This window comes from Microcebus murinus, chromosome 18 (genome assembly GCF_040939455.1).
Source record: "Microcebus murinus isolate Inina chromosome 18, M.murinus_Inina_mat1.0, whole genome shotgun sequence".
Lineage (NCBI taxonomy): Eukaryota > Metazoa > Chordata > Mammalia > Primates > Cheirogaleidae > Microcebus > Microcebus murinus.
The window spans coordinates 7,759,611-7,786,804 of NC_134121.1; the positions used below are offsets into that span (position 1 = coordinate 7,759,611).

The window sequence follows — 27,194 nt, forward strand, 5'->3', positions numbered from 1 at the left end:
GAGCATCAAAATAAGTAACAATAGTAATGGATTATAATCCATTGACTAAAACAGGAAATCATGAGTCTGTATTGATTTAAATGAAGGAAGAGAAACGTCTTTGCAGAATAAAAATATCTGACTTCATACCGATCCATCCCGTTCTCATCTAACACCACAGGGCTCTTCCTCCCTTTCCTTCCACGTTCCTGTCTCCTTTCTTTCCTGGAAGAACCCTGGTTCCAAACAACATGGCTATTTTTATCTGTTTATGCTCTATCCTGCATAATAGTTTCAGAATTGCTACACTGGTACCACTGCTCATAACAAGCTCACTACGGAAAGGTCGAGATTTATTTGCAATTCTTTTTTTTTTTGACACAGAGTCTCGCTTTGTTGCCCAGGCTAGAGTGAATGCCATGGCATCAGCCTAGCTCACAGCAACCTCAAACTCCTGGGCTCAAGCAATCCTCCTGCCTCAGCCTCCCGAGTAGCTGGGACTATAGGCATGCGCCACCATGCTAGGATAATTTTTTCTATACATATTAGTTGGCCAATTAATTTCTTTCTATTTATAGTAGAGACGGGGTCTTGCTCTTGCTCAGGCTGGTTTTGAACCCCTGACCTTGAGCAATCCGCCCGCCTCGGCCTCTCAGAGTGTTAGGATTACAGGCGTGAGCCACCACACCCGGCCTTGCAATTCTTTTTGACCTTAGGATATACATCCCACCAAACGTACCGAGTGTTGAAACCAGAAGTACGTGTTGATCTGGGCTTTGATGGATGACTAGCAGTATTCAGGAGCAGAAGGAGGAAAGAGCACTGGGCAGGGGGACAGCATGTGCCACACGCTGGGGATGAAGCCTGCTGTGGCTGCAGTGCAGGGGAATGACAAAGGGTGGGTGTAGGAGCTGCGTGTGTGTGTGCTCCCATGCGTGCGTGTGTGTGTGGGGGTAGGGTGGGGAGTGTATCTTGGAAGGGCCTTGAATGCCAGGCAAGGAGCTTGGGATTGATGTAGCAGGCACTGGGGACTCACAAGAGGCACTGGGGTTTAGGAAATGTGGAGGACAAGCTGGCAAATTGCTGAGGATGGCCGCCACCTGGGGCCATGAGACACAGTGCCTGGGCCAGCAGGACGGCTTTGAGGCAATTCTCCTCCAGACACCTCAGTTTTACCATCTGTAATGCGGGCACAAGGAGTCCCACTCCCAGGGCTGCAGGGAGACTCCCCAAGGGCTGTACCTGGCCTCTGGGGTCTGAGGTAGGGAGGGAGCTGGCGCACACGCCCTCCCTGCTCTGTGACATGTCTCTGCTTCCTGTTTCTCCCCCATCAGGGCAGTCTCAGTCTCAGCTTCAAAAGAACAAACAGGCACTCAAAGCAAAGGAAGACGGTCCTCCACTGCAGAGGAAGCAGGAAGCTGCCGGCCTGCTCCGAGCCCAGCTGCCGGAGCCTGGGGTCAGCAGGATGGAGTCGGTGGCCCTGTACAGCTTCCAGGCCACAGAGAGCGATGAGCTTGCCTTCAACAAGGGGGACACACTCAAGGTAAGGAGCTGGAGCCGGGCTGAGCTGGCCCTGCGTGGCGTGGGGGTGGATTTAAGAACTGGGCCAGGACAGCCCCAGACAGAGTCTGGTCCCTGCAGGACAGGCCCAGCGCCTCCAGTTAGTGGCTGCGTGACTCTGGACAAGCCACCTGCTCCCTCTGAGGCTTAGTTTCCCCATCTAGGAATTGGGGAGGTAATTAATGCTCCCTCCTTAGGGGCTGTTGTGAGGCTTCAAGGAGACATCACCACAGCATCAGCACCCCGTTTTCCAGCAGAAAATGTGAAAGGACAATTGTTGAGACAGTGAGAGAATGTGAGTGACAGAGAGAGAGCGATAGACAGTGGGGTGGGAAGTGGGGAGAGAGAGAGAGGAGGTCTTAGTAAAGAAATAGGTACACAGGATAACCTGGTGGGGCTAATAGCTATCATGTAAGGACATCAAGGATGAACTTCCCAATATTATGGAGAAAAGGGAAAATAGAGTCATACCAGAATTCATTTCTCCTTGTCTGGGCCACTTTTGATGGACATTGCAGTCTTCCAAGATGGTCCAGGAAGATGGGTCTATAGAATCTCTCTCTGGAGACGTCCTTGCTTTAAAATTTGCATGTGGCCAGGCACAGTGGCTCATGCCTATAATCCTAGCACTCTGGGAGGCTGAGACAGGAGGATTGTTTAAGGCCAGGAGTTTAAGATCAGCCTGATCAAGACTGAAACCTCGTCTCCACAAAAATAGAAAAATTAGCCGGGCATGGTGGCGCATGCCTGTAGTCCCAGCTACTCAGGAGGCTGAGGCAGGAGGATTGCTTCAGCCCAGGAGTTTAAGGTTGTGGTGAGCTATTATGATGCCGCTGCACTCTAGCCTGGGTCACACACACACACACACACACACACACACACACACACACACACACAGTTTGCATGTGAAAGCAGAGCCCAGGGGCCAGGTGCAGGATTCAGGGGGTGGCCATGCCATGACTTGGGCACTGGAGCAGCTACTTACTTACCTAAGGAAGTCACTGCCTCTCCCTGGGCCTCAGTCTCCCCACTGGAGCAATGAGTATTAGATTGGATATCCCTCTACTCTAAGCCCCAGGCCCTGCTCTTGCCCCAAGCTTCAAGCACAAGAAGACACAGGACTTCCGTCTGCCACCACCCTACTATGGCCGGGTCCCAAACTCAGCAATGCGTACCAATGTCCCATTTAAGTTGCTGTGGGGGTGGGGGGGATATTAGCACCCCTGTTTCACAGGTGACTAAACTGAGGCAGAGGTAGGTGACGTGACCTGGTTGATATGGGCCCAAATTCGAACCTACACCCCCTTGACTGTGGAGCCTGTGTTTGGTCCCCACAGGGACTGGCCAGGCTGGGCTGGGGCCGGGCTGGGGCTGGAGAGTGTGGCCAGAGTTTGTCTGAGTCACAGAGACGGAGGGCTGGGGGGTGGCACAGAAGATTAGATTGCCTCTGAAAACGCTACTTTTGTAGAGCTTTTGGTGACATAAAAACGTTTATGACGCAACATTAAGTGGCAAAAAGCAGAGTGCGAACGTCTGCACGCAGGGCCAGGTCTGCACAGACGATTGATAGGTACTAACTTCACGGGAAAACCGACATCCACAGCCAGATTTGTGCATAGAGCAAAGATTAAAAAGAAAAGTCTTGCTCAGCCTGCAGCTGTTGACCCCTGGGGTGGCGGGGTAGTGGGTGGCCCTGAGCGATTTGCGTTTTCTTCACTCTTTCCGTCCTGGGTGCTCTGCTAATAAGCAGGGGTCCGTCCCTGCAGGGCCAGGTGTGATGCCTTCACTCTCAGGGATGTGCAAGTACAAGGTCACGTCCACGTGTGTTGAAGACTTTGATGGACATTGTATGCATTAACTTTTAGATAGACTTTATTTCTCAGAACAGTCGTGAGGTTTACAGAGAAACTGGAAGATAACACAGGGGATTCCCACGTCTGGGCGCCCCGCTTCCCCTGTGGCTGCCATCTACTCACCTGGCACATTTCTTACAGTTATTGAGTGATACCGATATGTTATTAGTAACTAACACCCATATTCAGATTTTTGCATTCATTTTGATTTTAATGTGTTGCATTAAAATATTATTTAATCTTGATACCTTTTTGGGGTGTTCCCTTCAGTGTTACACCAAGGTCACCCTCTCCCTCACTCTAGTCCGGACCACTTTCTATAACTGGCAAAAATGTCATGTGTCCCCTGTCATCTCCCTGCAGGCCGGCCCCTCCCAGCAGGGCTCGGAGGGGCTGAGCTCAGGGCTCCCGGCTCCGTGCAGTGTCCCCTGTGGGCCAGGCCCGTTGCAGAGGAGCCGCGGCAAAGCACCTTCTTCACATCTGAATTTTGGTCTTGGATGAATGCTCAGAGGCTCATGGTCTCACTCTGGTTTTTTTAACTTTTTTTTAGATTTAGAGACGGGGTCTGACTGTGCTCAGGCTGTGTTCAGGCTGGTGTCGAACCGCTGAACCGCCTCAGCCTCCCAGAAAGCTAGGACGACAGGCGTGAGCCACCATGCTGGGCCCATGGTCTCACTCTGGACACATGGCCCCAAACGTCCCTTCCCTGGGACAAGCCTCCCTCCCCGACGGCCGAGCATTTCTGGGTGTGTGGTACCCCACTGCTGCCAGCTGGAGTGGAGTGGGGGTGGCAGCTTCACCCTTGTTCTCCACAGACGGCCTGGACCCCAGACCCAGACTCAGGGTGTCCACGGCCTCCTGGACGTGTCCACGAGCAAGGCCGACGGTGCAGACCCCGCGCAGCCCACCCTGGGCCCTGGCCTGCCTCCCGCAGCCTGTCACTGCATCTTGTCCATAACTCCGGCAAAAGCCACCCACTCTGCCCCTCTCCGTGACTCCCGGCACCCCTCCTCCAGTCTGGGTGTCCTTGCCTCTCCCGGGCTGGTGCAGGAGCTCGCCGGTGCCTCCTGCTGTCCTCTGGCTCCCGGCTGGTCCCCACACAGCGGCCCTCACTCAGAGCCGCGTGAAGGTGGTGCTAGTTTGCGTGATTTAACCTTCAGTAGCAGGCAAAACTATGCCCTCCGGCTCCTTCTTTCTTTCTGTTTTCTTTTGGAGACAGGACCCTCTCTGCTGCCCAGGCTGGGATGCAGTCAAGCGACCCTCCCACCTCAGCCTCCGACTAGCTGGGACTGCAGGCGTGCGCCACCATACCTGGCTAACCTTTTCATTTTTTTTTGTAGAGAGGAGGTCTCACTATATTCCCCAGGCTGTTCTTGTACTCCTGGCCTCGGCCTCCCGCAGTGCTAGGGCTCCAGGCGTGAGCCGCTGGCAGGAGCCGCCTGGCCCCTTCTGTGTCAGGGACAGAGCTTGCTCCCGCCTAGTGCTGCCCTCTGCCTTGGACGCCGTTCCCCGCGTCTTCTCACCATAGGTTCCGTCTTGTGACTGGGTCTCAGCCCCATGGCACCTCCTCAGAGAGGCCTTCCTGACCACTCTGTCTGCCCCTGTTGACGGTGTCCCTGCCGCCGCCAGCCGTCTTCATCTGTGCCGTTCTGACGCATGTTGTCAGAGCACTCCCGCTGCATTCAGCTGTCCCGTCGGCCGGTTCCTTCCCTGTTTACGGTCCGTCTCTGCCCACTGGCGCTCGAGCTCCTTGTTCCACGCTGTGTCGCCAGGCCCAGCCAGCGCCCGCACACAGCGGGTGCTTAGCAAACAGCTGCCAAGTGATGCCTGGGACCGGGGACGGTGAGGGGCGGCCGCCTGGCTGGAGGGCACTGCAGGGGGACGGCTGCCGGGCCGGCCATGGTGTCTCACCTCCAGAGGTGAAATTTCCCCTGAGAGGAGCTGGTCTCTGTCCCTCGTGGGCATCCCCGTGTCTCAGAGGGCCTGGGGCTTTTGAACAACGTTAACAGTAAGAATGGAGCTGTGGGACCAGTGAGCGCCTTCCTGGGTCCTCCGGGCGGAGATGAAAGAGAGACAAGACAAAGCGGGGAGCAGACACGATTCGTCGTGTTCCCGTGTCCACCGGGAACACAGCCCACAAGGCACTGCCGAGTTCCGTGTAGGCCACAGGGCGCCCATCCACCGGATGAGGACACTGGCGCCAAGGCCACCAAGAGCGTCAGAGCAGAGTGGCCAAGAGCCCCAGGCCCCAGGGCTTCTTCCTTGAAGCCCGGCCATGGCAGCCTACGGCCCGGTTTTCCTCATTAGGTTGGGGCAGTTGTTTTGTTTTGTTCTGTGTTGAGTGAAAGTTTTCCCGAGTCAGCCACCGGCTTCCGTCTGTCCCCGGGGCCGCTGACCTTGCCCTGCGGGGGCAGGAAGGAAGGCTCAGCCTGGGCTGGCGGACAGACAGGGCCTGGCCCCAGGAAGCAACCCCAGCTGCTCTTGGCCAAGCCCTACTGCCTGAGCTGCGGCCCTTGTGCCGGCCTGCCCTGGGGCCTGTCTTCTTTCCCAACCTTTTCTCTCCACAAATATCCCCATGGGATGGAGCCGGCATTAGAGTCTGTCCCGGACTCGCAGGAGAGATATCCCTCAGGCTTGGGTCCAGAGACAAAGGAGGAGGTGGATTGGGGGTGAACACTGGTAAGCTGGGGCCCACTAGACCAACTGAGCCAAAGACCCCAGGCTCAGAGTCCTGGCTGATCTTGGGTCTGCCTCTCCCCTGCTGTGTGGCCTTGGCTGAGTCACTTCCCCTCTCTGGGCCTTGGTTTTGTCATCTGTAAAATAACACTTGGTGATGTCCACCGTGGAGGGTGGCATGAGAATCGGGGTGATGCGGGCAAGTGTGCCCGGGGAATGGAGGAAAGAGCCTCCTGCGCGCCAGCCCCAGGCCCTGCCCGGCCCCGCCTGGGTCGCTTTACCGGCCACCTGCAGCGGCTCCCGCCTGCTCTGGCTGTTTCAGTTCCTCTTGCCCCACCTGGGGGCGACGGGGGCCTCAGGGGCGTGGAAGAGGAGCCCACAGGACCACAGAGTAGGCAGGGCCTGAGAACCAGCCTGTCTTACCCGCGCCCCAGTGCCTGGGATGCCCCCACTGAATCGTCACCCCTGAGCTGGGACCGAAGGGCTGTTTAAATGCAAGAGACCACAGTCACTGGGCGCAGGCTGGGGCTCCCTCACCTTCCTGGGGACGTCCGACCTTCACCCCAAGGCTCAGCACATGGTGTGCTCAGGGGTCACAGCTCAGAACTGAGGTCCCAGTTCTGCTCCTCAAGGCCGTCTGCCCTGCTGGGCGTCTGGGTGGCGGAGCCTGAGGGTCCAGCTCCAGCCACCCCAAACCCTCGATGTAGGAGGGGCTGTCCTGGGGCCAGCGGGCGGGCCTGCGGGCTCAGGCAGCTGGTTCTGACTCAGCCCTGTGCCCGTGGCAGGACCCTGTCCCAGGGCCCCCAGCCCTCTGTGAATGGGTGCAGGGCTGGTGTGGGTGAAGTCCACCTGGGGCATGGCGTGCGGCGGGATCTCAGCAGGTGACAGCTGTCCCTTCTCAATGACTGAATGGCTTGTGTCCCCTGCCCACAGATCCTGAACATGGAAGATGACCAGAACTGGTATAAGGCCGAACTCCGGGGTGCTGAGGGGTTTATCCCCAAGAACTACATCCGCGTCAAGCCCCACCCGTGAGTGGCCGCCATCCCCCTCCCAGGCCCCGTGGCTGTATGTCCCCACCTAGCCTGGGGCATGGCATCTCTCTTGCACACGGGGCTCCCTCACTCCTGGGCCCGTCCATCTGTCTGGGGCCTCAGTCTGCACAGTAGCCACCTCCCTGAGCAGAGACGGGGACTGAGACGTGAGGACTTGCCCAAGTGGTGGCAGAGCCGGGGCAAGCCCAGGCCTAACGCTGAGAACCTGGCTGCCGCAGGGTGTCCAGCAGGGCCCTGGGAGAGGACGGAGCCCGGGCTCTCAGCTGGCTGGGCCACAGGCTGCTCTGTGGCCTCAGGCAAGTCCCTGCTCTCTCTGTTCCTCAGTTTCCCAAGGAAACTGTAACCCAAGGAGGGCTGAGCTCTAATCTGTCCAGACCATCAGGTCTGTGTAGGTTCTAGAGCTCTCTCTGAGAGGCTGACTCAGCCCTGAGTGGGGCCGGGAGTGGGGGTGGCGACGGAGGGGCGGAAGGTTGGGCAGAAAACCAACTCTGCGGGCCCTGCATTTGCGACGTGGGAGCACACTGGGTGTTGGCAGAGTCTGTGACCAGGGTGGAGTGAGAGTTGTGTCTGGGCCCAGGTATCCTGGGGACCTGCTGGCCCCGGGAAGTCCCTGGCTGTGCTCTCAGCAGATGGCATCCAACATTGCTGCCCCGAGACTGGCTGGGGCAGAGTCCAGGTCACCAAGTAACATGCAAGGAACCAGCTGGGTATGCTTTAAATGACAGCTGAGGCAGCCCCAAGATACAGCCACTTCCTCTTTCACCAAACACAGTTCCAGGGGTCCTGGCCCGGGGGATGCTGGACACACAGAGGGGTCAGAGCAGCCATGTTCTGACGGGGAGAGAGGACATAAAGAAAATACTAGGCTGGGCGCAGCGGCTCACGCCTGTAATCCTAGCACTCTGGGAGGCCAAGGCGGGCAGATTGCTCAAGGTCAGGAGTTCGAAACCAGCCTGAGCAAGATCGAGACCCCGTCTCTACTATAAATAGAAAGAAATTAATTGGCCAACTAATGTATATAGAAAAAATGAGCCGGGCATGGTGGCGCATGCCTGTAGTCCCAGCTACTCGGGAGGCTGAGGCAGGAGGATCGCTTGAGCCCAGGAGTTTGAGGTTGCTGTGAGCTAGGCTGACGCCACGGCACTCACTCTAGTCTGGGCAACAAAGTGAGACTCTGTCTCAAAAAAGAAAAGAAAAGAAAAGAAAAGAAAAGAAAAGAAAAGAAAAGAAAAGAAAAGAAAAGAAAAGAAAAGAAAAGAAAAGAAAAGACTAAATGGGAGGGAAGGCAGTAGTAGGGATTCAGGTGATTAACCAGGGAGAACTTCTCAGAAGTGGCAATGAGTGAGGTTTTGAAGGACGTATAGGAGTTGGCTAAGTAGAAAAGAGAAAGGCATTCCTGGGAGAGAGTCAAGATGTGCAAAGAGGAAGCAATGAGAGAAAATTGGTGGCATGTGGGACTGGAAGGATGGCCTCAAATGCCAGGGCCAGGGTAGTGGGGAGCCATGGGGTGTTAGGGTACGTGGAGGACTCAGTCAGATATGGAGACTGGTGGCAGGGTCAGGCAGGCTGGCGGGGCAGACTGGGACTGTGATGGGTGTGGCTGTGGGGTGGAAGGGAAAGGAGGTACAGGGAGAGGCTGGGGCCTTTATCTGCCTTTGAGTATTTCCAAAGCTGCCACCACCTCTGGCTTCCTGTGCTGGGCATGGTCTTCAGGTGGAGGGAATGGTGTGGCGACGGCTGGAAGGCTGGAAGGCCCAGAGCTGCCAGCAGCCCTGAGCTGGGGCTCCATTCGCTCCGGTGGGGAGAAAAGAGGCCCAAAGAGGCTGTGCTGGGCCCGGCCTGCGGGGCAACACAGAGGCTGGGGCGGGACTCTAGCGGCTGGGAGCCGTGGAGTGTTTCGGCCTCTGACGCCCCTGGGTCAGCTCCGGCCACTTGTACCTGGGACAGAGCAGGGAGGGGGCCAGACCCCTGACCAGCCTGCCCGGGGCGGGGTCCCGGTGTGCTCCTGGTTAACCTCAGCACCTGCTCTGGTCCCAAAATAGCCGCGGGGAAACTCCGGCTCCACACCTGACTCAGCGCAAAGCCCGTGGTGCGTGGGTGGGAGGGCTGGGGCTCCAGAAGGCCTCGTGCCTACGCCAGCCGTCTCGTTTCCGAGCACCCGCTCTCACCCTGCCCGCCCAGGAGCCCCGGGGCAGGGGCGGCACAGTCCCAGTACCTCCAGAGTCAGCCCCATCAGGCAGTGGCCACAGTGGACCCACTTTTCTCGGCCTGTGAGGGTAAGGGAGGGCTTCCTAGAGGAAGGGCACAGCCCAGTGGGCCTGCAAGTTAGAGTAGGAGTCTGCCAGGGAGGGCAGGGGACAGCCGAGCAGAGGGACGTGTGGGAGGAGCAGCAAACACCTGCACACAGCCGCTCCTGCATCCTCCTAAGGGCCCTATGAGGTGAGAATTAGCGTCACCAGCTTTCAGATAAGGCCACAGAGGCACAGAGAAGTTGAGCGACTCGTTCAGGTCACACAGCTGGCCAGTGGTGGAGCGAGACTGCAGCTGCGTGGTGCGAGCCCTGGGCTGGGCTGGGCTGGCTGGAGGGGCAGGAAAGCCTGCAAGGACGGTGGGGCTGGGGCTAGGGGAGAGTCCAGGCCTTGGAGTCGCTCTGCAATTTCGGGGGCTTAGGGGGGCAAGGGGCGGGGCTTCCCTGCCCCTTTCTGGGCTTCAGTTTCCACATCAGTAAAATGGGGACGATGTAATGTGAGGTGGCCACAAATGGAGTGACGCTGGTGTCGGGCAAGAGCTGGCCCTGGGGGCATTAGGAGGTGCTTTCTTCTAGCCTTTAGGCCACCCTGGGTGGGGACAGGGATGTGAGGGCCTCCTTGGTGTGTGCAGTTGTGACACTGTGTGAGGGCACCAGCCACCCACACAGACGCCTCTTTGGGGTTTTTGCGGGTTTTTCGGAGACACCTGGCCCTTCAGGAAACTCCCACCCAGGGCCCCACTGGGCGCAGCTCTGGCAGGATGGGGCTGGGGGCTTTCTGGCGGAAGAGCTTGCAGCAGCTCCCCTGCCAGTACCCCCAGTCCTGGGCCCCGCGCTCCTGTCCCACCCGGCCCGTGGTGTCAGCCTCTGGCCTGGAGACTGCCCCGCTGGCTAGGCCGCAGCCCCCAGGTCTCCAGACTCTGAGAGACCCAGGCGCAGCTCCCCAGATGGTCCCCTGAGTCCCCACACTCAGTGGCCACCGTCCCTGTCCCCCCTCACCAAGGTATGGGCTGAGGGTCCCCACCAGCTTGGGTGGCAGCAGTCTAGAATCTCGTGTCTGGTGCATGGCTTGCCCAGAGCAGCCCCCAAGACAGGGATGTGAAGACCAGGGATTTATTTGGATTTCTTTTTTTTTTTTTTTTTTTTTTTTGAGACAGAGTCTCGCTTTGTTGCCCAGGCTAGAGTGAGTGCCGTGGCGTCAGCCTAGCTCACAGCAACCTCAAACTCCTGGGCTCAAGCAATCCTGCTGCCTCAGCCTCCCGAGTAGCTGGGACTACAGGCATGCGCCACCATGCCCGGCTAATTTTTTCTATATATATTAGTTGTCCAATTAATTTCTTTCTATTTATAGTAGAGACGGGGTTTCGCTCTTGCTCAGGCTGGTTTCGAACTCCTGACCTCGGAGCAATCCTCCCACCTTGGCCTCCTAGAGTGCTAGGATTACAGGCGTGAGCCACCGCCCCGGCCCAAGGGATTTATTTGGGAGTAGGCAGTAGACAGGGAAGGGAAAAAGCCAGCCGGGTGTGTCGTCACCGTCCTCGCTGCTGGGGGCAACTGCAGCCCCATCTGGCCGGGAACAGGGGAGACGGCGCAGGACACGCACCCACGAGTCATCCCCCGCGGGCGGGCGGGCGGGCGGGCGCTGGCTGTCTGCCCACACTCCCGACCTCATCACTTGGGAACGTCCCAGGAGCCTCCGCCCGCCCGCTTGCAGGCCCAGGAAGTCGGGCGCCAGACAAAAGCCCGAGGCAGAATCCCCGAGTGTGTGCTGAGCCGCAGAGGTGAGAGCAAGGGCACAGGCAGGACACCAGCAGCATCTGCTCTCGGGTCCATGCTGGCCACCGTCCCGGGACCACAGGAAAAGTCCCGCCTGACATCTGCCACCTGTGCCAAGCTCAGTCTGACGCAGGAGGCATTTGCTGAGGGAGTGAGAGGAAACGCTTCAGGGAAACCAAGGCTCTGTGTCCTGCCCTTGGTCTATCATGGTCCCACCATGACACCTCTGGCTGCTCTGGGCCTCAGTTTCCCCTTCTGAACAGTAAAGGGGTCTCAGCCCAAGCTGGGCTAAAACACTGGAGCTGGGGAGCCAGCCAGAGACCACCTAGCCCCCCGATGGTGGGTGTCTTGTCTGTGCATGTTCAGGCAGCTCCAACGGAACACCCCAGGCCGGGGGCGTGTGAGCTCACAACTTCGAAGCTGGGAAGCCCTAGACCCAGGCACTGGCGGGTGCGGCGTCTAGTGAGAGCCCCTGCCTGGCTCACAGCTGGCTGAGCCTCTCAGCTGTGTCCTCACGGGGCCTCTTCTATCTATCTATCTATCTATCTATCTATCTATCTATCTATCTATCTATCTATCTATCTATTTTTGTGAAAGAGTCTCATTCTGTTGCCCGGGCTAGAGTGCCATGGCATCAGCCTAGCTCACAGCAACCTCAAACTCCTGGGCTCAAGCGATCCTCCTGCCTCAGCCTCCGAGTAGCTGGGAATACAGGCATGTGCCACCATGCCCGGCTAATTTTTTCTATATATTTCTAGTTGTCCAGATTATTTCTTTCTACTTTTAATAGAGACAGGGTCTCGCTCTTGCTCAGGCTGGTTTCGAACTCCTGACCTCAAACAATCCGCCTGCCTCGGCCTCTCAGAGTGCTAGGATTACAGGGGTGAGCCACTGCGCCCGGCCTACAGGGCCTCTTTTATGAGGGCACTAATCCCATTCATGGGGGCTCCTCATCCTCCCAAAGGCCTCACCTCTGACACTGTCACATCGGAGATTAGGTTTCAGATTAAGATTTTTTTGGGGGACACACACAGTCAGTCCATAGTGATAGCTAAGGGCCAAAGAGGCCAGGGGCTGCCTGGAGTCACACAGCAAGAGCAGGACTGAAGGGAAGTTGGATCCCACCTTTCACTCCCAGACCCTGGGGATCTTGCAAAAGTCTACGCATTTACCAGGCACCTTCTGTATACCCAGTTCTGCTTGGTCAGAGGGAAAAGTAACTTGCACCTGTGAAAAGGTCCAGGTGGCCTGAGTCTGCACCTGTGGAAAGAGTATAAGGAGAAATGTTTTCTCACTAGAATGAAGCCTAAGTATTTTTGTCATGTGTTTACATTAATATACTTTTTGACCTTTTTTTTTTTTTTTTTTTTTTAAGAGATGGAATCTTGATATGTTTCCCAGCCTGGGCTTGAACTCCTGGGCTCAAGTGATCCTCCTGCCGAAGTGCTGGGATTATAGGCATGAGCCACCATATGCAGCTATGTATTTCTTTTACTTTTAAGAATCTACCGTCCGGGCGCGGTGGCTCACGCCTGTAATCCTAGCACTCTGGGAGGCAGAGGCGGGAGGATTGCTCGAGGCGAGGAGTTCAAAACCAGCCTGAGCAAGAGCAAGACCCCCGTCTCTACTATAAATAGAAAGAAATTAATTGGCCAACTAATATATATATATAAAATTAGCCAGGCATGGTGGCACATGCCTGTAGTCCCAGCTACTCGGGAGGCTGAGGCAGCAGGATTGCTTGAGCCCAGGAGTTTGAGGTTGCTGTGAGCTAGGCTGACACCACGGCACTCACTCTAGCCTGGGCAACAAAGCGAGACTCTGTCTCAAGAAAAAAAAAGAATCTACCATCCCTAGTGCTTTGGGACGCCGAGGCAGGAGAATCATTTCTGGTCAGGAGCTCAAAACTGTGCAACATAGAAAGATCGTGTCTTTACGAAAAAATTAAAAATAACTAGCCAGGCATGGTGGTATGAACCTGTAGTCCCAACTACTCAGGAGGCTGAGGCAGGAGGATCACTAGAGCCCAGGAATTGGAGGTCGCAGTGACCTGTGATCATGTCACTGCACTCCAGCCTGGGCAACAGAGTGAAACCTTATCTAACAACAACAAAAAAGAATCTACCATCTAAACCGGAAAAGTTAGACTGAGGTTGGCTGGGTTTTGACTCACTGGAATATGACTTGGTGTTTGCTGGCGTGGTGGGTCAGGCTGGGCTCTGGTGCCCAAACGCTGGGATCATGTTCCAGCTCCTGCCTGCCTCAGCTGTGTGACCTTGGGCACATCACTTCTCCTTTCCGTGCCTCAGTTTCCCCATCTGTAAAATGAGTGCAATCATATCTCCCACGTCTCGGTACTGCTGTGAGGACCCTGGGCTGAGGGCGTGGTGGCCGAGAGCCCGGCCTCCCCCTGCCCTCACCCGCCCCTCTCTCCACAGGTGGTACTCGGGCAGGATTTCCCGGCAGCTGGCCGAAGAGATTCTGATGAAGCGGAACCACCTGGGAGCCTTCCTGATCCGGGAGAGCGAGAGCTCCCCGGGGGAGTTCTCCATCTCCGTGAAGTGAGCTCTGGCCGCTGTGGCTGCGTGGGGGAGGGGGGAGGGGGGAGGGGGAGGGCGGGTTGGCAGCACCTGCACTGAGCCTGGGGGCCGGCCGGGCTGGCTCACGGGGGAGGGGGGGCAGCCTAGCAGAGGCCTGGAGGCAGGCGGTGGTCTGGGCACCCCAGGGTGCGGCCCGGAGCGTTGGGGTGTGTTGGGAGAGCAGGCCCGCCAGCTGTGCAGGCCTCAAGCGCTGCAGGGTCCAGACTTCACGCGCAGTTCAGCAGTTCGTTGGGGAGGACGATGTCACTGCTTGATGTGGTGAGAGGCTGGGGGCAGGAGAGTGCTGAGGTGCCCTGGCAGGTGTCCAGGAGGTGCCCAGACAGGCCCCCATACTAGGCTGACGCAGTTGAGAGGGTGGACCCTGGGGCCAGGCCGCCTGGGTTCGAACTCTGCTTCTACCACTTCCTGGCTGTGTGAGCTCGGGCAAGTCACTTAACCTCTCCGTGCCTGTTTCCTCACCTGTAGAGTAAGTTACTGCAAGGAACAAGGGAAATGATGCATGTAAAGCAATTAGAACAGCACCTGGCATTGAGGCAGGGTGGCTGTGATGGGGACACCTGGCTTTGGGGTAGGGTGGCTCCTCAGCCATGGTGCCGCAGCCTCTGGCCAGCACAGACCCCAACCCCAAAGGCCATAACTGGGGTGACTGAGGAGTGGGGGTGGGGTCGGAGTCATCCCCCTGGCTGGATCTGTGCTTCTGCTCCCAGAGCCCAGAAGATCAGGATTGAGACGCATAAATTCAAGGAGTGTTCACTGAGCCATGTGACAGGCTACTTTGGGGCTGGGAAGCAACACTGAAAAACAACAGAGTTGCTGCCCTAAGGGTTGAAGTCTCAGAGAAGGAGACAGTGAAAAGAAAACATAAATACAGACAGAACCCAGGTGGTCAGGGAAGGCCTCTCTGAGGAGGTGGCATCTGAGCAAAGATCTGAACTAGGATGTGGAGGCTGCCCAGGTCCCGGGAACAACGACCTGGGAGGAGAGGCTTCCAGGTAGAGGGGGCAATAAAAGCTAAGGTCCTGGGGTAGGAGTGCACTGGGGGCACGTAGGAATCCAGAGGTGGCAGCGTGTCTGGAGCAGAGTGGGCAGGGGGCGGAGGTGGAGGTGACAGTCACGTGCAGTGACCACACAGGGCCCGAAAAGGAGGTTGGGATTTTTCTCTTGGAGCAATAAGGAGCCATGGAGGGTCTTGGGCAGGGGAGAGGTATGATCGGATTCCATGTTTTAGCAGATCCCTCTGGCTGCTGTGAGGAGGAAGGACCGTTGGGGTGACAGTAGCAGCAGGGAGGCCAGCGGGGAGCCAGGTGGGAGGTGAGGGATGACGGAAGGGGACACCCCCAGAGAAGGGCAGCGTGGCCTCTGGGAGGCGGTGGCCAGTCAGGGTGTTCCGTGCGTGTGTGGGGTCCATTTCCCGGAACTGAGCTGATTCCCAGCTGGCGGCTCCGTGACTTTGTAAAGGTGAGCGAACACACACAGGACCACTTGGGTGGTTAGCACCGGCTGGGCGGGAGACTCAGTGTGACGGGTCCCAAGACGCAGAGGATGAAAGACTTGGAGAGGGACTGTCCACGTCGGCCCTGTGCAGCTCCAGACAGGTGGGGCCGCGGTGGCCCACGTGCAGGCTCCTGCTGCTGAGAAATGTCCCCACTTGATGCCTTGCAGGCTCTGCCAGGGCCCTGTCCCTTATGTGTCGTCAGCCGGTCCATCTCTGAAATGGGCTCTTCCCGCCCGGGGTCAGCACATCCCCTGCTGGCCCTGCCAGGTGGCATCTCCCCTCTGGGCCCACAGGGGCAGGACCACTGTGGACAGAAAGGCTGCTCCGGGGGCAGATCTAGCAACTCCAGCACTCACCGAGTCCCCCAAGCTGTGTCGCTGGTCAGCTTTGTTCACTTCCCTATTCCCTGAGAGCAGGCTGGTTACCCCGAGGGGCAGGAAGGGCTCTTGCCCTCTCTGAGCCTCTACTGGCCCATCTTAATGGGGGCACCTTGATGTTTGTAGGGGGGACGGGAGGGATGCTGTGAGTCCCTGAGCCTGACTGTCCACCCCCCACCCCCCATGGTGGGCACCTAGAGCCTGCAGTCCCCGCTGGGTCACCCCCACCCCCAGCCAGGTGCCCTTCCCACCAGCTCCCGCAACCCCTGGGAGCTGACCAAGAGAGAAGATGGGCGGTACTAAGGAACAGGTTTTGTCCTTTTCTTTCTTCCTTTTTTTTTTAGACAGGGTCTCTCTCTGTTATCCAGACCCAAGTGCAGTGGGTCTGGGTAACGTAGCTCACTGTAGCTTTGAACTCCTGGGCTCAAGTGATCCTCTGGCCTCAGCCTCCCGAGTAGCTCAGTCTACAAGTGTGCGCCACATGCCCGGCTAATGTTTCTTTTTTGTACAGATGAGGTCTTCCTATGTTGCCCTGGCTGGTCTGAAACTCCTTGCCCCAAGCAACCGATCCTCCTACCTTGGCCTCCCAAAGTGCTGGGATTGCAGATGGGAGCCACCGTGACTGGCCTTGGGAGCAGTTCTCGAGCAGGCAAGCCACCAGCACCTCCTGGGCAGGGATCTGAGAGCACCTCTCAGAGAAACCCTGGCGCACCCCCACCGCATCCTGGCCAAAGGGCCCAAGGTCAGAACCGGCCAGAGCTTCCTGGGCTCTGCCAGCTGTTTCACGTGAACCACCAGGTGGCGCCCTTGACCCTTGGTTCTGCCACGCTGGGCCAGGATTCCTGGTCCTGCTCCCTGTTGGTCCCGCATCTCTCATGGGGCCTCGCTGTGGTCCTTGGATGACCACTGAGCAGGGGTCCTGAGACTCAGATGGGGCATGTGGCTAAGAACGTGGGATTTTGAGAAAGAGTCTCAGCTCTGACACCTACCAGCTGTATAATCCTGGGCAAATTACCCTCTGAGCCTCAGTTTCCTCATCTATAATATGAACATCGATGTAAAGTGCTCAGTGTGAAGACTAGCACATAGTAAGTGCCAGTTGTAGTAATTACCGTTATATGAACCCCCCAAGGACCACACAATGTGCTGGCGCGGGTTTAGGGAGCCCTCTGGCCTGGAAGGCTGCTCCCTGTCTCCCGCCCGTGCATGCAGGGTGCTCAGAAGACAGGCAGCTGCTCAGGCTTGACCTGGCTTTCCCTGGGCCTGCTGCGTAACCCCGGGCAGGTGCTGGCCCTCTCTGGACTGTCTGGTCCTCATTTATGATGTGGAGGCAAAGAACCCAGCTGCTCTGAAGGCTTGTGACCCAGCGGCCATCTAAGAAAGTGACAGCTTGGCAGATTCGTGTGTAAGAGCCCTTCTGGGCCTGGCATAGTGGCTTGTGCCTGCGATCCTAGCACTCTGGGAGGCCAAGGCGGGAGGGTCGCTCAAGGTCAGGAGTTCAAGACCAGCCTGAGCAAGAGTGAGACCCTGTCTCTACTAAAAATAGAAAAATTAACCGGGCATGGTGGTGCATGCCTGTAGTTCCAGCTACTCCGGAGGCTGAGGCAAGAGGCTCTCTTGAGCCCAGGAGTCTGAGGTTGCTGTGAGCTGGACTGACACGAGACTCTAGCCCAGGCAATAGAGCGAGACTCTGCCTAAATAAAAAAAAGCTCTTCTGCCCTTACTGATGTGGCACGTGAGCACTCTGACCCACTACGCGTGGCAGCCCCTGCACACTCATGCCAAGCCCCATAAAGCTGTCAGAGGTGGAGTTTATGGGCCTCCTGCTGCCTCACAGAGCGACAGTGGCCACAGCCAGCTGCCCTTTACGAGTTTACAAAGGTCTGTCCCCTCCACCTCCAGAAAGCCTGTCTGAGCTGTTGGCTGGGGGGCCAGAGGCCAAGGCTGGCATGCAATGCTCGGGCTCCTAGCTTTGCCCTACCCTCCCGTCCAGAGTACAGTGGACTCTTCTGCTACAAATGACCTTGTGCCCAAGGGAAGTGTTTTGCTTCCTTTCCAGCCAGAGATTCCCTGGAGACAATGAACATGTGTTTGCTCTGCCCATCTGGTCACTGACCACCTACTGTGTGCCAGGCTCTGTCCCAGGTGCTGGGGATTCAGCCACCAACAATATAGGACAAAGCTGCCTTTCCTTTAGGTATTCACATTCTACTGGGTGACGGACAATAAGCAATTAGTAAATTATATAGAATCTGGGCTATGATCAAGGTTTTAGAGAAAATAAAGCATGGGGGGTGCAGCAAAGAGGGGGGTAAGTGTGGAAACTCGCGTGATCCCCAGAGTGGAAACTCATGTGATCCCCAGAATCCCATTTGCAGGTAGGTGAACTGAAGCCCAGAGAGGCGCAGTAACTTGCCCAAGGTCACACAGCAAGGAACAGCAGAGCTGGTGCCCACTGGCCTTCTGCGCCCTGATAGGCCTGGCCACCTCCTACCCACCTTCCCAGACCCCCGAACCCTCAGGACTCTGTCCCCGCCAGCCGGGCCCTGGCCTCTCTGAAGTCACTGGATGCTCTTCCCTGGCTGCAGCGTGGGTTACTCCACCCTCCCTTTCCACAGGTGGCAGGACCCGCCAGAGAGGGGCCATGTCCACTGGAGACCACCCTGAGGGCAGTTAGCACTCTGCCCAGGTGGGTCCCCGGGCCCTGGCTCCTACTCCCACCCCAGCCTTGTTTTTCATCCCTGGGCTGCCACTGTCTGTCACCTTTGCTGCTGCTGCTGCTGCTGCTGACACCAGGCCAGAAAAACCCGCTGGGCAGGACTGGCTGCTGCCAGAGTTAGGCCTGACTCGGTCCTTAGGGTTTTTCTGACAGCCAAGGGCTGGCACAGCCCCTGTCCCCTCACACACCGCCCCACCCCCGTGGGTGGGTCATCTGGACTGAGACTCAGCTCTTCCTGCAAGCCCTGAGGCCCCGAGGGCCTGGGCCTGGGGCTGGTGGAGGTCTGGGGAGGCCCCGGAAGGCAGCCCCTGCCTGAGAGGTTGGCGGAGGCCTTGAACCTCCATGTGGGCCGTGAAGGCTGGCCGAGGCCGAGGCTGAGGCCAAGGCCAGGCAGAGGAAAGGGAAAAGGCGACATTCCCACAGACGGGCGGGAGCAGCGGCCGGCAGACAGGCCAGGCTGGGAGGCAGAGCAGCGGCCCGGGTGCCGGGTGCCCCAGACAGGGCCGGCTCGCAGGAGGGCCGTGCCCATGCCATGCATGGCATTAGCCCGGCCTGCCTGCCGCGGGCAGGCCCCTCTCCTCTCTGGCCTCACTCTCCTCCACTGTGAAACAGGAAGGCGGGACGAGGTGGGAGAAGGGACGAGACCTGCCGTTTACTGAGCCCCGACTGTGTGCCACACGTGGGCTGGGGCTGGCGTGGGCATGGTTCCCAGATTTGAAAATTCTCCAATTCCCAGGTTGGAGGGTTCTAGAATTCCTGGGTCCCTTGCCCCTGCCCCTCATCTCATCTCCTGTTCTCCACTCCCTGACCCTCCCGTGTGATCAGAGAACGCTTTGTTTTAGATAACTTTCCAGGTAACTGCAGATGACCTTCAAATACCAAAACCTTCAAAGTTGTGGTCATTTGGGGTTGAAATCTCATTCAAATCTGTCACACCCCTTCTGCCCCCTCACCCAGAGGAACGCAGCCACCCCAGGCTGCACCCCAGGCTTCTCCTTGGGGCAGGCAGGGAACAGGGCCTTCTGCCCGGCACTGGGTGCCCAGACACAGAGCTGCTGCGGTCCCTGCTCCCGGCCTCGCGCCTGCCCGGCTGTGGGCTCCTCACTCTGCAGCTCGGAGCGACGGTCCTCCCTGTGCTCGCAGCCAAAATCTAGGAACCTGCGAGCTCATCAGAGCGTGGCCCTGAGGAATCATGGGGCTCAGAGGTGTCTCTGGGAGGCTGCCACGGGCCAGACAGGGCAGGGGACCGTCCCACAGCTGACGACACAAGTGGCTTAGTCATGGGGAACAAGACCTGCCCAGGGCATGTGAGTGGCTTTGTCTCAGGTTTGGGGATCATTGCTCCATCTGGCCTCTGTCCTTGAGCGGAGAACCGGCTCCCTTTGTGGCTGAGCTGCCCTGGGAGCCAGACACCTCTTAGAGTGCCGGGCCTGCCACCAGAGCTCCGGTTTCAGGGTCAGGACACCCAGAAGGTGGGAATCCGAGTTCAGAGCCAACAGAAGAGGGTTTCAAGAAGAAAGCATCTCTTGGCTGGGCGCAGTGGCTCACGCCTATAATCCTAGCACTCTGGGAGGCCGAGGTGGGAGGATTGCTTGAGGTCAGGAGTTCGAAACCAGCCTGAGCAAGAGCGAGACCCCGTCTCTACTATAAATAGAAAGAAATTAATTGGCCAACTAATATATATATAAAATTAGCCGGGCATGGTGGCGCATGCCTGTAGTCCTAGCTACTCGGGAGGCTGAGGCAGCAGGATTGCTTGAGCCCAGGAGTTAGAGGTTGCTGTGAGCTAGGCTGACGCCACGGCACTCACTCTAGCCTGGGCAACAAAGTGAGACTCTGTCTCAAAAAAAAAAAGAAATCAAGAAGAAAGCATCTCAATGAGGACTTAAGGGTTGGGCAGGGATGCTCCAGTCGCTGAGTCCCAGGTAGACTGGACCCTCTGGGCCTACTCCTGCCTCCCTCCCTGTCTAGTATGCATGCCATTATGAGCAGCGGGTCACAGAAAGGCTGTACAAGGCACTGAGGGACCCAAGAAGGCTCCTGACTCTGACTGAGGGGTCTGACACTCGTAGAGAATGGGCTACTTCACCTGGGCCTTGAGGCACGAATGATAGGAGTTTGAGAATTCCTTCCAACTAGAGGAAATAGTGTGTGCAGAGGTGCAGAGACCTGGAGTTGTGTTTAGAGTGGAGAGAGCGGTCCTGTGTGGTTTGGACCCTTTGACTTGGGCAGGGTGGGGACCCCACTTTGCCCTATCCTTCATGCAGACGGGAGGGTGGTTGCCTTGAACAAAGCTCTGTCTTCAGTGTTTACTTGTAAACCCTCAGGGAAGCTGCAGGCCAGCCCCGCAGCTGACAGGAAGAGAAGCTGAGCTGCAGGCAGACTGGGACAGAGAGCAGCAGTCTGGGCAGCCGGGTGATGGACACCCCCCTCTTGTTCAGGAGGACTGCAGGGACTAGGGGCTGGCACGTGCCAACCCCAGCTTGTAAGAGCATTGCCTTCAAATTGCTTACCCAGATTCTAATGCAGAAGCCAGGAGGGGCGTGTGTGTGTGTGTGTGTGTGTGTGCGTGCGCACCATCAAGTGTCTGAACACGGGATTGGATCTCATTTCGCCTGAAATGTGAGCAAAATGAGCCATGGCTTGTGGCTCAGGAGGCTGAGGGGCCGTGCTGGGCACCCCATGCCTGGCCCACCCACAGGTCCCTAGGCTTTCCCAGCTCTCACCTGCACCAGCCACCTGGACAGGGACCTTCCCCGGGCTCCGAAACTGGCTCCTTCCCAGCTGGGAGCCGGAGCTGTTGGGTGCTCTCCCCGCAGGCCCAGCCTGGCCGGGTGGCCCGGACAGCTCTGTCGGCCGCGTCCCAGGTCTGCCTCTCCTGGGAGGGTGCGCCAGTGCTCCCCACTTCGGCAGGCAAGGACAGAGGCCTTGAGGGGTGGGCCTGGCTGTCAGCTGGGCCCTGTCCAGCTGGGAAGGGCGGCTGAGGTCCAGCCGGGCGGAGAGGACAGGGAGGGAGGCCCCTGGGGGGCACAGCTCAGGCAGCAACAGGGCAGAGTAGAACTGGACTTGGAATGAGAAGATCTGGGACACTATTAATATAATTGGAATAATTATTATTGCTATTGTATAATAATCAATTGAGGAGCACATTGGGCAACACTCTACCTGTGTGAGCTCAGATGTGACCCTGGCTCTGACCTTTCTTGCTATGTGGCTCTGGGCAGGTCTCAGCTGCACTCAGTGCCTCAGTTTCCCCACTGTACAAGGGCCCGACTTGCTCCTCCTGGCTGTGAGGAGGCCGGGCCGTCACAGTAGCCGCACCTGCCCCGCGTCGGTGCCACCCGGGCGCGGCCTGTCCTGGGACAGGCCGCGCCCACTGACCAGGCTGGGCGAAGGCGGGAGGTGAGAAGGAACGTCGGCTGACTGCGTCGGAGAGGACGTAAAGGACACCGGGCAGGACGCGCAATCAGAGCCAGCGCTTGAGTCTGAGCTACCAGGGCTTTACCTTGAGGGCAGTGGGGAGCCACAGAAGGTTCTTGTGGGGGGACACGAAGCACCCAACACACCTGAGCTCCTGTCACAGCAGCAGGCCTGGTCATGATGCTCTTAGGCCTCTCTCGCTCCCCAGGGACTGTGGGGACAGGGTGGGGGCGGGAGGGCAGAGAACGTCAAAGCTGCGGGTGTCACAGGGATGTGGAGGAGGCGGTCTGAGCGCCCCTCGCTGGGAGGTGCCCCTCTAATGCTGCCAACCGGGCGGCATGGCTGGCACTTCCCCGCACGGGAGATGTCAGTGTGAGGAAACTGAGGTTCCAAGAAGTTAGGTGACTCGCCTAAGGTCACACAGCAAGAAGTGTCCTCTCCCGGGCCCTAGGTGGGGCGGGCCGGTGGGTCTGCGCTGCCCGCCCCTCCTCCCGCCCCCGGGACCCACCGGGAAGGGCCAGCAAGGGTGGTGGTGAGACGAGCGGGGGACCACGCCAGGCGGCCCGCTCTGAGGTGGCCGCGGGTCCTCTCCCCTAGCTACGGGGACCAGGTGCAGCACTTCAAGGTGCTGCGCGAGGCGTCGGGCAAGTACTTCCTGTGGGAGGAGAAGTTCAACTCCCTCAACGAGCTGGTGGACTTCTACCGCACGACCACCATTGCCAAGAAGCGGCAGGTCTTCCTGCGCGATGAGGAGCCCGCGCTCAAGGTAGGCGGTGGGAGGAAGAGGGAGGCAGGTGCAGGGAGGCAGGGGGAGACAGCGGGAGGAAGGGGGGAGGCGGGGGAGGCAGGGGGAGGAAGGGGGGAGGCGGGGGAGGCAGGGGAGGCAGGGGGAGACAGGGGAGGCAGGGGGAGACAGGGGAGGCGGGGGGAGACAGGGGAGGCGGGGGGAGGCAGGGGAGGCGGGGGGAGACAGGGGAGGCGGGGGGAGGCAGGGGAGGCGGGGGGAGACAGGGGAGGCGGGGGGAGACAGGGGAGGCGGGGGGAGACAGGGGAGGCGGGGGGAGACAGGGGAGGCGGGGGGAGACAGGGGAGTCAGGGGGAGGCAGGGGAGGCGGGGGAGACAGGGGAGGCAGGGGGAGATGGGGGAGGCAGGGGGGCAGGGGGAGGCAGGGGGAGGCGGGGGAGGCAGGGGAGGCAGGGGGAGACAGGGGAAGCAGGGGGAGGCAGGGGGAGATGGGGAGGCGGGGGAGGCAGGGGGAGATGGGGGAGGCAGGGGGAGACGGGGGAGGCGGGGGAGACAGGGGAGGCAGGGGGAGGCAGGGGAGACAGGGGAAGCAGGGGGAGGCGGGGGAGACAGGGGAGGCAGGGGGAGACAGGGGAAGCAGGGGGAGGCAGGGGGAGATGGGGAGGCGGGGGAGGCAGGGGGAGATGGGGGAGGCAGGGGGAGGCAGGGGAGGCAGGGGGAGGCAGGGGAGGCAGGGGGAGGCGGGGGGGAGGCGGGGGGAGGGGGGAGGCAGGGGGAGGCGGGGGGAGGGGGAGGCAGGGGGAGGCAGGGACGGCCTGCGAGAGCCTCTGCAGTCTCCTGCCCGTCCTCCAGCGGCCGGTGCTGCGAGAGGGCCAGCCCGGCTGCAGAGGCGTGTTCTGGCGGTGCTGCAGGGAGACAGCACGGGTACAAGGGAGGCGAGGGGAAAGCAGGAAGGAGCAGAATGGCAACTCCATGGGCGCAACTCTAGCTTGTTCTCAGCTCCTGGAATAGTGTGTGGCACATAGTGGGTGCTCCATAAATGTTTGTTGGATGAATGAATAAAGGTACAGACACCCACACCAAGCCTACTGGTTACCACGCACAGAGCTGGTCTCTGTACTCTGGAGGGCTTGTTGTGCCCATTGTACAGATGAGGAAACTGAGGATCAGAGAGTGATGTGACTCCCCAAGGACACATACTGGTAGGCTTAGTCCTGGTTTCTGCTCCCATAGGAGCTGGCTTTGGGTGTGGGCAGTGTGAGCGCTCGTGGGCGAGGTCTGGGCAGCCACAGGGTGTGTGGGGTCTGTCCACCCCTTTCCTCACCATAATAGCAATTTGCCAGCCAGCCCTTTCATCAAGGGGCCCCAAGGACCGGCTCTTACTCTCATTAGGCTGACAACAGCAGCCAACGGGGTCATTAGCCCCACATGCTGTTTTGCTCCAGAGGAAAGGCCTGGGGCTGGAGGCCAAGACCCTGGCACCCCAGCACCGGGTTCTGCAGAGGGGATGGGGAGCGTGGCCAAGGCTTGGGGAGGGGGCTGACAAGCGCTGCAGAGAAGCTCCAGTTCTGCCCTGATCCTAGCACCCCCCACAGCCTCGCGTGTGACCTGAGGGCCAGGTCATCCCTTAACTGGGCCTCAGTTTCCCCTCTGCCCAGTAGGATGAGCCCTGGGGTCTGCTGTGCCAGGTCAGTCAAACAGTGCCTTGGGAGACCCCACCAGGGCCCTCTGGTGGCCTCCTGTGCCCAGCCCTGAGGGCCAAGGTCAGCCGTGAGCTCCTGGTCTCAGGGACTCTTCTCCAGCTGGGCCCAGCCTGCCAGACCTCTGCCCTGCTCTTTCTCACTGCCTGGGCCAGCCCTGCCTGGGAGAGCATGAGGGAGGCAGGACAGAGCTGGGGGTGACTGAGGGCTCCCCTACACTCATTGCCTCACTCTGGCCTGGGCTCTGGGGCACCCACCCTGTGCGGCGACTCTGAAGCTGGCTCAGTCCCTTGGGACCCAGGACGCCTCCTCCTTCCTGGGCAGATAAGCGCTAATTACGGCCCCTGCTGATTCTATCTTCCACCCTGGATGGGATCTGCAGGCTCAGACTGAGATCCTAGTGGGGCAGGCAGGGCTGGACCACTGGGTACAACAGTCGCAGTATCGGGCAGAGTGCCCCTGTCCAGCTACCATGGAGAGGTGGGGAAACTGAGTCCCACAAAGGGCAGGGACACACCCAAGGTCACACATGTGGTATATAGATAGGACTGGAACAGACCTGAGGGCTGAGAGCAGCTCAAAGTGACAGTCCTTGCCCTCAAGGGCAACAGCAGTAAACTCCACTCTTAGCTGCACATCACTTTACAGTTTATAAGCCCATTCCCGTGGCTCCGTGGCCTGGAGTCAGAGTAATCACGGCTGCCGCAGAGCCAGGGAAATGAGACCGAGACATAAGGGACCCATACTCAGGTCTCCTGACCCACCAGCCCTGTAGACCCAGCTGGGCCACCAGGAAAGTCATGTTTTATGTAGACGCAGAGTCTGCACAGCACACATGCAGGGGCCTGGGCAGCAGGTGGCTTGTGGGGTGGTGTGGCCACTATCTGGACTTGGAGGTGGAGGCAGAGTTCAACTCCAACGCCACCCAAGACCCTCCCCACCTGCAGCAAGTCACTTTTCTTGGGACCTCGGCAGGGAGAGCAGGGTGGCAGTGCTCCTGACGGCCCTACTAACTGCTCCCTTGCCTTGCAGCCGCCCCGGGCCTGCTTCGCTCAGGCTCAGTTTGACTTCTTGGCCCAGGACCCGTCACAGCTCAGCTTCCGCCGTGGGGACATCATTGAGGTGCTGGAGCGACGAGACCCCCACTGGTGGCGGGGCCGATCCTGCGGGCGCGTGGGCTTCTTCCCGCGGAGCTACGTGCAGACTGTGCACATGTGACCTGTGAGCAGGCAGAGCTGATGGCCCATCCGGCCAACGGGCCATTCCACGGGAACTGCAGTCCAGAGAGAGGACGTGGACACCCCACCCTGTGTCACACAGGGCTCAGCAGAAGGCCCTGGAATGAACGTGGGCTCCCAACTGCCTCCAGCCACTTTGCACAGACCGGGATGGGCCCCAGCGCCCCAAAACTGCAGCTGTGTTTAGCAATGGCAGGGTGAGGGTAGCTCCCAGGGCTTCCCACCTGGCCACTTCCCATTGGCCGCCAGTGGTGTGATGTCACGGGGCGGGGTCTGCAAAGGGCCAACCCGCCTCCTCCTGTCAACGGCCCCTCCTCCTCTGGGAGGGTTGAGGACTCCAGGTTGCACCCACTGGGGGCTCAGCCCAAGGAACCCACGGGCTGTTAGGGAAGGGGCCCTGCCCCTAGGGACAGGCTGCATACTGTTGACTTGGATCCTTGGACAGAGTCCAGGTGGACACCAACTCTTCTGCAGCTCCATGACTTTGGGGTCCACCTGGGGCATCAGCGTCTCCACGCCCGCCACAGACACTTTGGAGAGGGGCTAGACGGGTGCCCTGAGCCCTGAGGAAGGGGTGGACAGCGGGTGCGATGGGGGCAGCGCTCCTCTCCTGTTGGTGCTCCAAGAGGCAAGCCCCGGCCCAGCCCCGCGGGAGACCGAGGCTGCACCGGGGCTCAGGCCCAGGTTGCCCAGACCGGGCCCAGGGGAGCTGGGGCGGCCAGCAAGCCTACCGGGAGTTGGAGCCAGAGCAGGGACTTAGAGACCTGCAGGACCCAGATGTAGCGGGCAGCCTAGGCAGGGCCCAGCCCTACCTGAGAAAAGGAGGGATATCAAGGCGGGAGACGCGCCCAGCGTGGGGCACCGCCTGCCCAGAGCCTGGGCAACTGCAGGAGCAGGACAAGCCAGGGGGGCTTGGAAAGGCTTTGTACACCAGGCTGATGGTGGAGGGGAGGTGGCGGGCAGGCACGGAGAGGAGGCGCCCCCCCCCCCCCCGCACTGGGCGCAGGTGGGATGGAGGGGGCCCTGTGCTGTGGACACGTGGGGGCCCAAGACCCGCAGAGCCCTGAGCTCTGGCAAATCACGCCGCTCCTTCCCTGGGCCCATGTATTCAAAACAAAAACGATAATACCTATATAAGGATGTCCATCAGAAATCTAATTTTCTTTCCAATTATGACCACTTTTGGTGCTATTTTTGAAATATCACAATTTTCCCCCATTTCCCCCTGATTTTTGTGGGCTCCTGCTTTGCTGGCTAGGCCAGTCCCGGGGCACTGACCCATGCACAGCTGTGAGGAGAGTCTGCACCTCTCTGGGCCTCAGTGTCCCCATTGGGGAAAAGGGGGACCGGAGGACTCAGGCTCCTGCTTCCTGCCCGCGGTGGCAGCGTCAGGCGAAGTAGGCGTAGAAGAAGATGTTGACGCACATGAGCAGGACGGCGTTGAAGCCACAGACACGGGCCCAGAACGTGTATTTCTGGGGCGTTTGGCCATCACCTGGAGGGAGTTGGAGAGGAAGAGAGGGACAGATGAGGGACACAGGCCATACTGGCACCCTTGCCCCAGCCTCAGGGTGGGGATTGAGCGGGAAGGCCCAGGGTCCCCCACTTGCCTGCTTTGGCTCTCAAGGGCAGGTCCTGAGCCAGAGTCCACCAGGTAAGGTTCTCGATCTGCAAGGAAGGAGCAGGGAGGCAGGAGGCGGTGTGGCCTTTGTCCCAGACAGGAGCAGGGGTCAGTGATGGAAAGCTGACAGCA

The 27,194-nt window shown here is 59.1% G+C and overlaps 2 protein-coding genes across 4 annotated transcripts in view; one reads left to right on the forward strand and one right to left on the reverse strand.

The window, feature by feature from the left end:
- Positions 1–1,336: 1,336 nt before the first annotated feature.
- GRAP (GRB2 related adaptor protein) lies at positions 1,337–26,845 on the forward strand. 2 transcript variants are annotated; one of them, XM_075994054.1, is made up of 5 exons: positions 1,337–1,522; positions 7,002–7,099; positions 13,586–13,708; positions 22,356–22,524; positions 25,236–26,845. In XM_075994054.1, the coding sequence occupies exons 1-5, from the start codon at positions 1,445–1,447 to the stop codon at positions 25,419–25,421; spliced, it is 654 nt and encodes a 217-aa protein (XP_075850169.1). In that variant the 5' UTR covers positions 1,337–1,444; the 3' UTR covers positions 25,422–26,845. The 2 variants fall into 2 exon arrangements, with proteins under 2 accessions (XP_075850169.1, XP_075850170.1); XM_075994055.1 differs by having other exon boundaries at positions 1,433–1,522; positions 7,002–7,136.
- SLC5A10 (solute carrier family 5 member 10) overlaps positions 26,576–27,194 on the reverse strand; it is a 62,036-nt gene continuing 61,417 nt past the window's right edge. For both annotated transcript variants that reach the window (XM_012747984.2, XM_012747982.2), the window contains 2 exons: positions 27,052–27,109; positions 26,576–26,936 (listed from right to left, as the gene is read on the reverse strand). In XM_012747984.2, coding sequence (XP_012603438.1) covers positions 26,830–26,936; positions 27,052–27,109 — 165 coding nt within the window. In that variant the 3' untranslated portion in view covers positions 26,576–26,829. The remainder of the gene's footprint in view (positions 26,937–27,051; positions 27,110–27,194) is intronic.

Coding starts and splice junctions, on each gene's coding strand:
- GRAP (XM_075994054.1), top strand. CDS start 1,445: ATGGAGTCGGTGGCCCTGTACAGCTTCCAGGCCACAGAGAGCGATGAG. Junction 1,523..7,001: donor ACAAGGGGGACACACTCAAG/GTAAGGAGCTGG, acceptor CCCTGCCCACAG/ATCCTGAACATGGAAGATGA. Junction 13,709..22,355: donor GAGTTCTCCATCTCCGTGAA/GTGAGCTCTGGC, acceptor CCTCTCCCCTAG/CTACGGGGACCAGGTGCAGC.